This window comes from Nicotiana sylvestris, chromosome 4, assembly GCF_000393655.2.
Source record: "Nicotiana sylvestris chromosome 4, ASM39365v2, whole genome shotgun sequence".
NCBI lineage: Eukaryota > Viridiplantae > Streptophyta > Magnoliopsida > Solanales > Solanaceae > Nicotiana > Nicotiana sylvestris.
Genome location: NC_091060.1, coordinates 122,067,381 through 122,081,662, shown reverse-complemented (window position 1 = coordinate 122,081,662; position 14,282 = coordinate 122,067,381). Strand labels below are relative to the sequence as shown.

General features: G+C 39.1%; 1 protein-coding gene across 1 annotated transcript; it reads left to right on the top strand.

Moving 5' to 3' along the window:
• The first annotated feature begins 1,207 nt into the window (after nt 1-1,207).
• LOC138890094 (putative F-box/LRR-repeat protein At5g02700) lies at nt 1,208-2,440 on the top strand. The gene is made up of 4 exons (XM_070173449.1): nt 1,208-1,213; nt 1,348-1,490; nt 1,734-1,921; nt 2,022-2,440. Exons 1-4 carry the CDS (start codon nt 1,208-1,210, stop codon nt 2,438-2,440), a joined length of 756 nt encoding a protein of 251 aa, XP_070029550.1.
• Nucleotides 2,441-14,282: the final 11,842 nt, after the last annotated feature.

The following is a 14,282-nucleotide window of genomic DNA, read 5'->3' as shown; positions in this document are numbered from 1 at the left end:
ACACTGTTAGTTTCCTGTTCCCTATGGTACCTCGCACCAGTATGGTATTGACCCTTTTGTTATCACCGGATAGGGCATTCAAACATACTGCCTCTATGATCGCTTGTTCCACTTCTCCTTCAATGATCAACCCTGCAGAGCTTTGTTCTTCCTCTATCTCACCAGTTTCAGTAGGAACCTTTGTTGTCCCTATCATGCTATTCAATTACTTCTTCTTGCATTGATGTCCTTGAGTATATTTCTCACCACATTTGTAACTCAAAATGGTTACTCTTCCTATACTCATATACCTCAGGATTAAGCCTGAATGAATTTGGCTTAACTGCAGTTGCAGTAGGTGCTTTGGTACTACTAGGATTGCCAGTTATTAGAGAGGCTTTGTTACTACTTTAGTACGCTTGAGAGCAACTTCTATGGCCTTCTCCTGCAACCTAGCTTGTTCCACAGCAAATCGTAGAGTTGTAGGTTTGAATAGCTTCACCCCAAACCTAATCTCTTCCTTCAGAGCCCCAATGAAACTGAATATGTAGTGTGACTCATCCAAGTTAGGATTCCTTATCAGCATTTGGGCCTTCAAGTCCTCAAACTTACCCAAAAATTCATCCACTGTCCCAGTTTGGCTTAACTTGTTGAATTCATCTACTATGTCTCCCATTAATTTCTCCCCAAATCGAATCAACAATTCTTCTTTGAATTCAATCTAGCTTACTTTACCTTTACTTAGTACTAATGAGTCGTACCAAATATCTGCCAATGCATTCAAATAGAGAGCTGCTGCTTCCACCTTCAAGTTATCAAGAGTTCTATACAAATTGAAGTACCTCTCACACTTTCTTATCCACCCTTTAGGCTCATGACCTTCAAAGTAAGGTATCTCCCACTTAGGCACATGAGCTTGTACTGTTGGAGGTCGATGCTGCCTTATTTCCTGACCTGCTATAGGCAGTAGACCATCACCTTGAGGTCTCTCCCCTTGTGCTCTTTGTGGAACCCTTTCTAGATTAGTCAGTCACTCTAGGATCAGTTCCAGTATGCCCTGTATTCCATTCTAAGTGCTGCGAAGTTCCTCTTGAGTGGTCATAACCTCATTCAGAACCTCCTCGTGTCTAACTAGTTTATCATCCATAACTTTCAGCCTAGTTCCTTCAACCATCACCTCCTTCACAGTCGCAAAATCGAGGCTCTAATACCAATTGTAATGAACTCAATGGAAGTAAGGAAATAAACAACAATAGCAGAAACCGAATGATTTTTTTGGGATAATTTTCTGTTTATATTAATAAGAGAAAAACGATTACAATTCTGTATGAAAACTAACTACTCTCTAACTAGACTCCATGGCTGCAGATTCCTGAAGAAGAGAAGAGAAGAAGAAGGAAACTGTTAGGAATAAGAAAGAGAGAGAGAGAAGAGAGAAGGAGAAAGAAATCGAAGAGAGAGAGAGAGAAGGGAAATACTCTAATGAACGATGCCTTCCCCATTCTGTTGAAGTTGGTTATAACAACCCTTCAGTTGACGTGGCCAAATCGTAGCCCTTGGCGTTCATTAATGCTTAATCTAATCCTAGCCGTTCATTCAAATTTCTATTACTCCCTCTACCATTTTCTGTTATTGCCTACTCCCATTTGCCATTTCGAATTCCAGCTGCTGCTTCTTCTTAATAGGTCATGACAATGTGTTCTCTCAAAAAGGTGGCAATATCTATGGACTTCAGTTAATCACTTCATTTTCAGGTGTGAAAAGGAATCGCAAGCACAAAACTTCATTTCCTTTGTGGATTATGCATTAGATCATTCCACTTGTTCCAAAATAAAAAAATTACAACTGGATTTCACATACCTGTGTGAATACGAGTCTGCAATTAGCCGATGGCTTGGCACCGCTGTTGATAAAAAAGTCGAAGATGTTGTGTTGTGGCCAGGTTGTAGTGAGGAAGATAACATCGATTTGCCTCAGTCTATTTGCATTAATTTGCTCCTCGTTGATAACATTGGATCTGAGCTGCTGTTATTTCGATAAAGGCTTGATCATAGACTGGAAGTCCTTAAAGAGCCTAAAGTTGAAATATATTATGATATATGATGATGATATTGTGAACTTACTATCAGGTTGTCCTGTTTTGGAAACTCTAGAATTTTCTAGATTTGAGGGGTTTCGTCGTCTGGAAATGAATTCTTCAAACTTAAAGAAACTTAAGTTCGAAGAATATTGGTTGCCAAATGACAGCGATGATCATTCTCTGGAAATTGTTGCCCCGTATATCCAGCATTTGGAGATCTCCGAAGATATGCATGATCTCAAGTGTAGGCTAGTTAATGTATCATCCGTGGTCAGTGCTAAGCTTACATTCCGAACTTGTTGTACTAGTTTTGCTCGATTTATGTCTCGTGAAACTTTTCCTGTTGAGCATGAGCTTATTATGACACTCGTCCAAGATTAACTTCAAAAGTTGAGTTATGCAACTGAGTTAACAATCCGAACTTAGTTCACAGAGGTTTGTATTACGTTAAAATGACCTTATGTCCTTTTTTTTAGCATATAGATGTCATAAAGAGATAGCATCTTGAATATGATACAATTGAGAAATTTTGTACATTTATTCCGATAACCGAGAATCCCGGACCAAGCTTTTGCCCAAACACTTTTACACATTTTATGATATGATCTCGGGTAGTGTGGAGGATGTTTCTGAAGATCTCGTGAAATCAGTCAGTTGCTCCTTTTACTCGTCCAAAGACCAAATGAACATATAAGACAATTTTTGTAGCAAAAAAAATACGAGAGAAGAGCAAGGAAAGAAGTTGCCCAAATTGAGAGCTATCTGAGAGCGGCCAGCTTGACCATGTAGGAGATCCAACATGTTGTGCTATCTAAGCGTTATTTGAGCACGGCCATGTGACTGTGTTCCAAAAAATGCCATGTTCTCACGACCCAAAATTCACTAAGGGTCGTGATGGCGTCGGACATTGCTATCAGATAAGCCAACCAAAATACTTAATTAAATCCGTGTTTTAATAATTTCGAAAACTATGATTTTTTCTTCAAATTTCACCAGTCAAAGTTAATCGTTTCAAATCACATATGAATTTTAAGAAGTTAATACAAGATACCCCATAATCATCCCAGAACCCGGTGTCACCAGTGCATGAGCATTTACTAGGTCATGAAATAAAATACAGTAACTGTCCGGGATACAAAGTAGACAAAAATAAATAAAAAAACAGTAAAATACTCTGAAGGGGACTCTGCTGGTTGCGAGTCGTCTCGATAAATGCAGCTCGCCTAAGTCTCCGTATCAACCATGCCGCTATGCCGCTAAGCCACAAGCAACATATGAACCTGTGCAACAAAAATGCACAGCAAGTGTAGTATGAGTACGAAAACAACGTGTACCCAATGAGTATCCCGTCTAATCTCGAAGAAGTAGAGACGATAGGTCGACTTCGACACTTACTAGTGGTCCAATGATAATATAGTAAAAGTGTGAGACATTCATAGATTTCATAGAGCAAATTAAACTCATAAAGCCGGAAAGCAGGTAAACAACTTCTCAAATAATAAAGGATTTCCAAAGATTTGCTTTTCATTACCTTTATCAAATTATCTGTGGCCAGGAAAGGCAAATATCAACATTTAAAATTCTCAGGCAAGCAATACAAGCATGCACATATCATGCTGAGGTCGTACGACCCGATCCAATAGAAATGTAAAATGTGCACTGCCGAGGGTCGAACGGCCCGAACCATAGATGCATCTATTACTCCGCTCGCGAATCATCCATGCAACGCGATCAACATAAAATAAACAAACACCCTGCTCGCGAATCATACATGCGATGCAGGTACACATAGAATCACATATTCAAACAGTTAATCAAGACTTCATCAAGGAACAACTATCCAGGGAAAATCCAATTCTCTTTTTACAATTCAAGAAAATGAAGCTCAATCTTTTATAAAGTCACTTACTAATCTGATGTGATTTAAGCAATTCAAACTGTCAATAGGATTGCAAATATTTCCAAGTACAACATGCTTTTGGGTCCTAGACTACCCGGACAATAACATAATAGTAACTACGCACGGACTCTCGTCACCTCGTGCATACGTAGCCCCACAAATAGGAGCACATAACCAATTAACTCACCCATGGGGACAATTCCCTTTTACAAGGTTAGAAAGCAGACTCACCTCGCTCCGAAATTTTCATAACCGGCTTCCAAGCCCTTCCAACGACTCCAATTGATGCACAACGCCCCAAAACTATTCAAACAACGGGCAAACCAATAAAAATTCACTCTAATACTTGTAACAATTCATATTATATAAGTTTCCAACTCCGCTCGAAAAGTTGACCAAAATGCCCTCGGGCCCACGTGCCCGGATTCCGAAATTTCTCGAAGATAAATTCTACCCATAGCTTTACTAACTCAAATATACAATTTGCTCTAATTTTCATGCTCAAATTCAAGGTAAAAGTCCAAAATTCCAAATTATAGGTCTTCCACAAAAATTCCAAATTTATACTAATTTTCCATGTCTAAAACCATGTAAGATCACATATTTAACTCAAAAATAGGAAGAAATCACTTACCTAGTGTTGCTTTGTGAATATCCCTCCTTGAGCTCTCCAAAATCATCCAAGCCAAATGAAAGGAATGAAAGAAATGGACCAAAACTCGTGTTTAAAACAATCTGCCCAGCCTTCATCGAGTTGTACCTTGCGCTGTGCAGGTTGTACATCCTATTACAATTTTTCCCTGCTGTACACCTTTTGTTAAAATGCCCATAACTCCTTGTGGGAATATCCAAATGACAAACGGTTTGAAGATTTAAAAATTAGACTCGAAGATATTTCATTTGATAGGTTGAACACCATATAACTTATTATAAATTCCGAGATATGAGCTTCTAAAGTCGGCTCCATGCATCAGAATCTTCTGTCGAAACTGCTCCATCAGCCATCTTCAATCGATCATAACTTTCTGATCAAATGTCCAAATTATGAATGGTTTAACTTTCTGAAAACTAGAATGCAAGGGCAACAACTATTATGTGTTTTCAAAATTTTCAGATTTCTTATATATTTCGAGATAGAAGCTTCCAAATTCTGCCCCGCAATTGCACTAGTTGATGTCAAAACAGCTTTCTGCAGAAAATTTCAGCAACTTTTTGGTCTGAAATTCATTTCGTTAACCTTTCAAAATCCACGTGACGCCCTCGGGACCTTAACCAGTTATACCAACATGTCCCAAAACATGATACGAACTTGTTCGAGGCCTCAAATCACATCAAACAACGTCGAAATCATGAATCGTACTCCAATCTAAACTTTATGAACTTTAAAATTTCAAACTTCTACATTCGTTGTCGAAACCCGTCAAATCACGTCCAATTGACCTCAAATTTTGCACACAAGTCATATTCGATATTACGGACCTGCTCCAACTTTCGGAATTGGAATTCAACCCTGATATCAAAAAGTCAAACTCTCGCTCAAACTTCTCAAAAACCTTCAAATTTCTATTTTTAGCCAAATTACTTCAAAATGACCTACGGACCTCCGAATTCACTTCCGATCGCGCTCCCAAATCCAGAATCACCATACGGAGCTACTCCCAGACTCGGAATCCCAAACGGATAGCGATAACACTAAAATGCACTTAAACCCAAACTTATGAAATTTCTTCCAAAATGCTAACTTCCAGAATAGGCACCAAAATGCTCCCGGGTCATCCAAAACCCGATCTGGGCATACGCCCAAGTCCAAAATCATCATACGAACCTACTAGAACCTTCAGATCCTAATTCAGAGGTCGTTTACTCTAAAATACAATCTTAGTCAATTCTTTCAACTTAAAGCTTCCGAAATGAGAATTCCCTTTTCAAATCAACTCTGAATTCCCCAGAATTCAATTCCGGCCATGCGTATAAGTCATAAAACCTGAAGTGAAGCTGCTCATGGCCCCAAACTACTGAACGACGCGCTAGAGCTCAAAACGACCAGTTAGGTCGTTACATTCTCTCCCACTTAAACATACGTTCGTCCTCGAACGTGCTAAGAACTGTGTTGCAGTTGTCTGAAATCACTGTTTAACACCTCGAGCACCTACCCGTGCTACCATAACTCAGCTGGGCAGCCTAGCTCAATCAATTTGAAGATATCCTTTTTCACTTAAGCAAATAAGCCTTAGAGCCCAATTCCTACATCCAGAATTCTCTGCCATGCCTGTTCCAACATACGCCCACCGTATCAATAACTACCCGCAATACCAAAACATGACTGCATACCTTAGTTAAATTCACACCTTGCACCACTTTAATCACAAGACCACAATAACATTCTCTGATCAAATTAGTCGAAATTCCACGAATCTGATGCTCCCATTACACCTCATGACCTACATAGGTATTGATCTAACTCTTACAATACCGCCAAGACGGAAGAGGTGTGTAGAAATTCATACCCAACTACCGAATCAACAAATCATTGGGTATATACTCCTGACAAGAACCATCACCTCATTCTGAACTAAATAATGGTCTTAGCTCCTTAATATACTTCATATAATCAGATTGCACTGATCCTAAATCCAATGAGCTTGTCTCACCCAGTATGAATCGCTCAGGCAATAAGCCACCCCGGACATGATCAAAAGTCTCATATGATACCACAATGTGCCAATAGGCTATGAACTCGAATGTGACAAAAGGAAAACGAACTCTGGAAGGAACTACTCAACTCACGCATTAATATGGACTTTCCTTAGAAAATAGGAAACGAGACATACAAAAATAGCATATAGAAGACTATACTCAACATCACACTGTTGCGGCGTGCAACCCGATCCAAATAACATACCCATGGCGGTGTGCCACCCGATCCACACATAGAATTCACATAAGGAGATATACATCGAGCTAAATTGCTCATTACAACAAAATACCGAATATCGGTCACAAGCACGCTATGTGCATAATACCATCCCTGGGGAGACATATAGTGCCATAGGTTACAAAACTCAAGCATAACTGAGGTTCGATATTCGATCTGAATCTCGAGAGCCATCCTGCTCATATAACATCATCTCTATGCGGAACCTCAACACATAAGAAATTCACCAATCTGTCTCACATCTCATACAACGCAATATATCATTACATGAAATAGCTGACGATGAAGTAGTACCCCGGCTACTTGTCCAAAGGAGCGCATTGCTGAAATGAACACATCTGGCCTTATATAGAGCCCATATTCACATTTACATCCATCCATAGACCTCAAGCTGATTCTGATCACACTAAACTAGGCTAATAACCTTTCGAAGGTCCATAATAACTCCTTTTTTCTCATAACACACGAGAACAACCATCATAACCGGGGTAATCCTCCACAGTCCATAACCCAATAAGATGAGTGCCCTCCAGGCATAAATCCTCAAATTAACGATATCACCACAATCTTCATACTTGGTTTAACTCTTCAATCAATCAAGTGACTACATGCCACACTTATACCACCTTCCCGTGGGGCATGCTCCCACAACCTTTCATAACAAATAATAGGTCTATACATCCAAACCACCAGCCTCACTAACGCTAAAAAGCGATCAAGAATCCTTAACTAGGATGCAAAGCCCTTTTCACAAAACACCGATCTCAGGTGACGTCAAAGACAATACTAACTTTCCTTAAATATCGAAACTCCCTTCCTGCTCGTCTGAGCTCGTGACATCCTTGGCAACACCGAACTGCAACCTTGATCCTCACTTCAAATTACATACCACTCACTGCACCCAACATGCTAATATATGACAGAACACGATTTTCATCATAACTCACGAAACACTAATAGATTAACACTACATCATATAAAAACTTTTCACTTTACTCATTTCAGAAGAACCATCGCAACACACAGGTGAATTCTCATAATAGTAGAATATGCTAATCTCTAAGTAGTGGTCTAAGCAACCATAGCCCTTCCGGGATCTACCTACACATGGCAGGCCATAACAATGGAATACTTCTGAATAACATCAATTACGGTGGTCGACAAGCCTCACACGTGCCGTCACAAATCACTTGCATAACTTGATCATGTTGAAGGAACTGATCACTACCACCAATATGCCAATTCAACTATAGCTAACCAATCTATCTTCTTCCAAATTAATTCTTAATTGCCTTAGAAAAAATAATAACTCCATTCAACACATAACACACTCCATCCGCACTCATCCCGAGTGACCTTGAATCACAAGACCATGCTGTCTCAAATTTCACAAACCATTTCATACCTCCCAAATGCTACACTGCAAGTCAAAACATCATAGAACATTCTGTGCCTCTTCTCATAAGTTGCTACAAAGCTTGATTCTTAATCGTACCTATAGGCTCGCAATCATTAGGCACCACACCTTGCCCCTTTAAATCCACTAGGATCGTTGTTAAGAGCCACTCGCTCTGACTTGGCCCCGAATTTAATCAACTCCATGAATCTTCTAGCACATGAATACCCTCTCGACGAAGCACCCAACAAAATCACTTCTCTTGAAACCCGCATCTATATAAGGCATAAATCCTGAATCCTTCCCCAAGTCTGAACATAAGACTATAAGGCCAACCATCACATACCTTTAACAATTCCTTTGCTCCAATTACCACTTAGCTTGAAGCCACTATTACACAACTCTGAAATTCATCAGGATTCTTTATCTCTTATTGACATAACCTTGCGCAATCAACCGCTATAATTCTCGAAATCTTTTTGTAAAACCCCTTTTTATACTCTGAATCATCAACCACATTCGCACGATCGTTCTCTTTGCTGTATAACCAATAGAATTCTTCGCAGAAGCTTCGCCAACCATGTGACCGTCGATATGCTCACTGGAGATAACCCGCCTTTGGAATTTACATGCCGACATCTTCCAACCTTGCTGCACGGGGTACAATCACTACAACATCAATAATCCATCCTGAGTCCGAGCTCACTCTCTAACTGCACAAGTCCATTCACCCATCGTGGACATCAATTAAACGTGCGGTAACATCCTTCCAATTCAAAGTTACGTTGTATCCTTCTTTATTTCAAGTAGCTCATTTCCGTTATATCAAATCTCTTGCCGCATAATAGCCCATACTTTAAATTAGATCCGTAGACCCCAATCATCAATCACTAAAATTCCCAAGTCGTTCCAAACTCTCCTTAAAGTGTGTATTCATCCTAACACAAAGCCCATATGCAACTCTTCCACTCTCCCACTTTGGCGGAACTCACCACTCTAAGTGACCACTCGACCTTTGCTTCTTATACCTAGCCTTTTAGAAATTTTAACCACCGCCTGACACTCCCCACATGTCCTTCCTCATCCTTTGCTACTCAGTTGTTGCCTTAATAAAATTTATCTTCGTAGCACTTGAACCCACAAATCGCTACTAACTTTAAACCTTTCCGAAGATCATCTTTCTCGAGCTGTCGACATTAGAAACACCGATTCAATCCTAAACCACCGCACCCCATGATATCCAACCGTCGTTTCTCCAATATTATTTCACAATATCCTACCGCAAGGGCGAATTGCAGAATACCATAACACCGACGAACATAACACATACAATCGAGGACGATGACACTACATCACAGTTAAAAATTCCACCATGCTTGAAATTACCAAGTCTCATTACTCCATCACCCCAAATCTGGACATTCATAGGCCAATCGCTTTTCCTCCACTAGAAGTGAAATATCATATCTCTGAATCGTGCACTGAGTAGATTTCCTTTCAACTCATTCACCGCCCCAACACATAGCAAGTCTCCTACCATCAAGTCAATACTATGCGATAACCAATCGCGAGCATCATAGCAACCTGTGAATAGCCTCCAAGCTCTTAGAAGCACAATTATCGAGCTGAAGCGATAGAAAAATCCTTCTGCAAGGCGACGACAATAGCTCACCAAATTTTACTAGGAGAAACATCCCGCATCACATCTGTAGTACCATTACAATTCTTCAATTCTCGATTTATAACAAGCGGTTCGCGTCGCGTAAGATTGAGTAGGAAGGAAACAAGGGCATAAGCCTCAAGGAATCAAGTCGCGCGATGAGGAAATCAAGAAGGGAAGTGCTCCTAAAAGCCCTGTAGCCTCCCGAAAGATAAGTACAGACGTCTCCATACCGATTCGCGAGACTCTACTAGACTTGCTCATGACTCGTGAGACCTAAGGGAACCTAGTACTCTAATACCATGTTGTCACGACCCACAATACACTAAGGGTCTTGATGGCGCTAGACACCGCTGTCAGGCAAGCCAACCAAAATACTTAATTAAATCCTCGTTTTAATAATTTCGAAAACTATGATTTTTCCTTCAATTTCCACCAGTCAAAGTTATTCGTTTCAAATCACACATGAATGTTAAGAAATTAATACAAGATACCCCATAATCATCCCAGAATCCGGTGTCACCAGTGCATGAACATTTACTAGGGAATGAAATAAAATACAGTAACTGTACGGGATACAAAGTGGACAGCAAAGAAAAAAAATAGTAAAATACTCTAAAGGGGACTCTGCTGGCTGGGGGTCGTCTCGATAAATGCAGCTCGCCTAAGTCTCCGTATCAACCATGCCGCTATACTGCTAAGCCACCAGCCACATATGAACCTATGCAACAAAAATGCACAACAAGTGTAGTATGAGTACGAAAACAACGTGTTTCCCAATGAGTATCCCGTCTAATCTCGAAGAAGTAGAGACGATAGGTCGACTTCGACACTTACTAGTGGTCCAATGATAATATAGTAAAAGTGTGATAAATTCATGGATTTCATAGAGCAAAATTAAACTCATAAAGTCGGAAAACAGGTAAACAACTTCTCAAATAATAAAGGATTTCCAAGGATTTTCTTTTCATTACCTTTATCAATTTTTATGTGGCTAGGAAAGACAAATATCAACATTTAAAATAATCAGGCAAGCAATACAAGCATGCGCATATCATGCCAAGGTCGTACAGATCGATTCAATAGAAATGTAAAATGTGCAGTACCGAGGGTCGAACGACCCTAACTATAGATGCATCTATTACCCCGCTTGCGAATCATCCATGCGACGCGGTCAACATAAAATAAACAAATACCCTACTCGCGAATCATATATGCGACGCAGTACACATAGAATCATATATTCAAACAGTTAGTCAAGACTTCATCAGGGAACAACTATCCAAGGAAAATCCAATTCTCTTTTTACAATTCAAGAAAATGAAGCTCAATATTTTATAAATTCACTTACTAATCCGATGTGATTTAGGCAATTCAAACCGTCAATAGGATTACAAATATTTCCAAGTACAACATACTTTTGTGTCCTAGACTACCCGGACAATAGCATAATAGTAGCTACGCACGGACTCTCGTCACCTCGTGTATACGTAACCCCCACAAATAGGAGCACATAAACAATTAACTCACCTATGGGGACAATTCCCTCTTACAAGGTTAGAAAGGAGACTCACCTCGCTTCGAAATTTCCATAACCGGCTTCCAAGCCCTTCCAACGACTCCAATTGATGCACAATGCTCCAAAACTATTAAAAAACGGGAAAACCAACAAAAATTCACTCTAATACTTGTAAAAATTCAAATTATATAAGTTCCCAACTCCGGTCCAAAAGTTGACCAAAATGCCCTCGGGCCCACGTGCCCGGATTCTGAAATTTCTCGAAAATAAATTCTACCCATAGCTTTGCTAACTCAAATATATAATTTGCTATCATTTTCATGCTCAAATTCAAGGTAAAAGTCCAAATTCCAAATTCTAGGCCTTCCCCAAAAATTCCAAATTTATACTATTTTTCCATGTCTAAATCTATGTAAGATCACATATTTAACTCAAAAATAGGAAGAAATCACTTACCTAGTGTTGCTTGGTGAAAATTCGTCCTTGAGCTCTCCAAAATCATCCAAGCCAAATGAAAGGATTGAAAGAAATGAGCCAAAAACTCGTGTTTAAAACAATCTGCCCAGGCTTTATCGAGTTGTACCTTGCACTGTGCAGGTTGTATATCCTATTACAATTTCCCCCCTGCTGTACACCTTTTGTTAAAATACCCATAACTCCTTGTGAAAATATCCAAATGAAAAACAGTTTGAATATTTAGAAACTAGACTCAAAGATATTTCTTTTGATAGGTTGCACACCATATAACTCTTTATATATCCCGAGATATAAGCTTCTAAAGTCGGCTCCATGCATCATAAAATTCTATCAAACTGCTCCACCAGCCGTATTCAATCGATCATAACTTTATGATAAAATGTCCAAATCATGAATGGTTTAACTTTATGGAAATTCGAATGCAAGAAAAATAACTTTTATGTTTTGCAAATTTTCAGATTCCTTATACATTTTGAGATATAAGCTTCCAAATTTAGCCCAGTGATTGCACTAGTTGTTGTCAAAACAGCTTTCTGCAGAAAATTTCAGCAACTCTTTGGTCCGAAATTCATTATGTTAACCTTCCGAAATCCACCCGAGGCCCTCGGGACCTTAACCAATTATACCAACATGTCCCAAAACATGATACAAACTCGCTCGAGGCCTCAAATTACATCAAACAACGTCAAAATCATGAATCGTACTCTAATCCAAACTTTATGAACTTTGAAACTTCAAACTTTTACATTCGATGCTGAAACCCATCCAATCACGTCCGATTGACCTCAAATTTTGTACACAAGTCATAATAGATATTACGGACCTGGTCCAACTTACATAATTGGAATCCGACCCCGATATCAAAAAGTCAAACTCTCGGTCAAACTTCTCAAAAACCTTCAAATTTCTATCTTTAGCCAAATTACTTCAAAATGACCTACGGACCTCCGAATTCACTTCTGATCGCACTCCCAACTCCATAATAACCATACAGAGCTACTCCTAGACTCAGAATCCCAAACAGACATCGATAACACTGAAATACACTTCAACCCAAACTTATGAAATTTCTTCCGAAATGCTAACTTCCACAATAGGTGCCAAAACACTCTCGGGTCATCCAAAACCCGATCCGGACATACGCCCAAGTCCGAAATCATCATACGAACCTATTGGAACCTTCAGATCCCGATTCCGAGGTCGTTTACTCTAAAATTCAATTTTAGTCAATTCTTTCAACTTAAAGCTTCCGAAATGAGAATTCCCTTTCCAAATCAACTCCGAATTCCCCGGAATTCAATTCCGACCATGCGTACAAGTCATAACACCTGAAGTGAAGCTGCTCATAGCGCCAAACTGCTGAACGATATGCTAGAGCTCAAAACAACCGATCGAGTCGTTACACATGTTCTGATAATTTTTCTTGAAAAATAAGTTTGAGACTTTTCCTATTTTGCCCATTGGTCCTTAAAAATAGCATATGTTATTTCATTAGAAAGGTTCATATACTAATTATTGTCATAGTTATTCAAATTGGGTCTTAGATCCTTTCTTTTCCATTATTTATTTGCTATTCCTCTATCAAATATTGTCTTGGTAGTTCTTTCATATACTTTCCCATTGTTATATGCAACAAGGATCTTATAATTATAGAAAGATTACTGGTTCAACTATAAACTCTTGTGACTTTTTGCAATCTTTATGTAAACTATTCTAAAGTCGGGTATTTCTTTCATCATTTAGCAAAAGTATTAGATGGTCAAATTTTCTGTCTACATAGGGTTACTTCCTTTTTTGATTGTTGTTGGTTTCTCTATCCTTTACTAGTTTCAGTGGGATTACTGCATCAGGTCATGTTGTAGTTTGAAGGGGGGCGACCGCTTCCAGAACTGAAATGTAAATGTCTAACTGTAGATTTGCGTATCACAAGGTTTTATTTTTGTAGAGCAGCTATCTTGTTGCGAGCCTCGCCTCATGTGGAGATGCTCAACATAACTATGGCAACTATCGATGTAACGTCCTCCAACTTTTGCACTTTTATTTTATGAAGATTTTACATGGCCCCTTCTTTTCCCTACATTAAAACAGTCTAATTCTCTGAAGAGATGCAATTTTATCTTTGATTATCACTAAGAAACATTTTTCACTAAAAAATTCACGTTAATAAGATTAGTGTTGCTCTTTTTTAGTGTGTAAACGGTCTCGGAAAGTAAAAGGATTGCTGAACAACTCAAAAACTTTCATTTTTAGCTTTTCCTGAGAGGAAATCATTAAAGACTGAATGGTCAGTAGTTGTTTTGTACCAAGCATTTATGTTTTGTGACTTTTGTGCAATA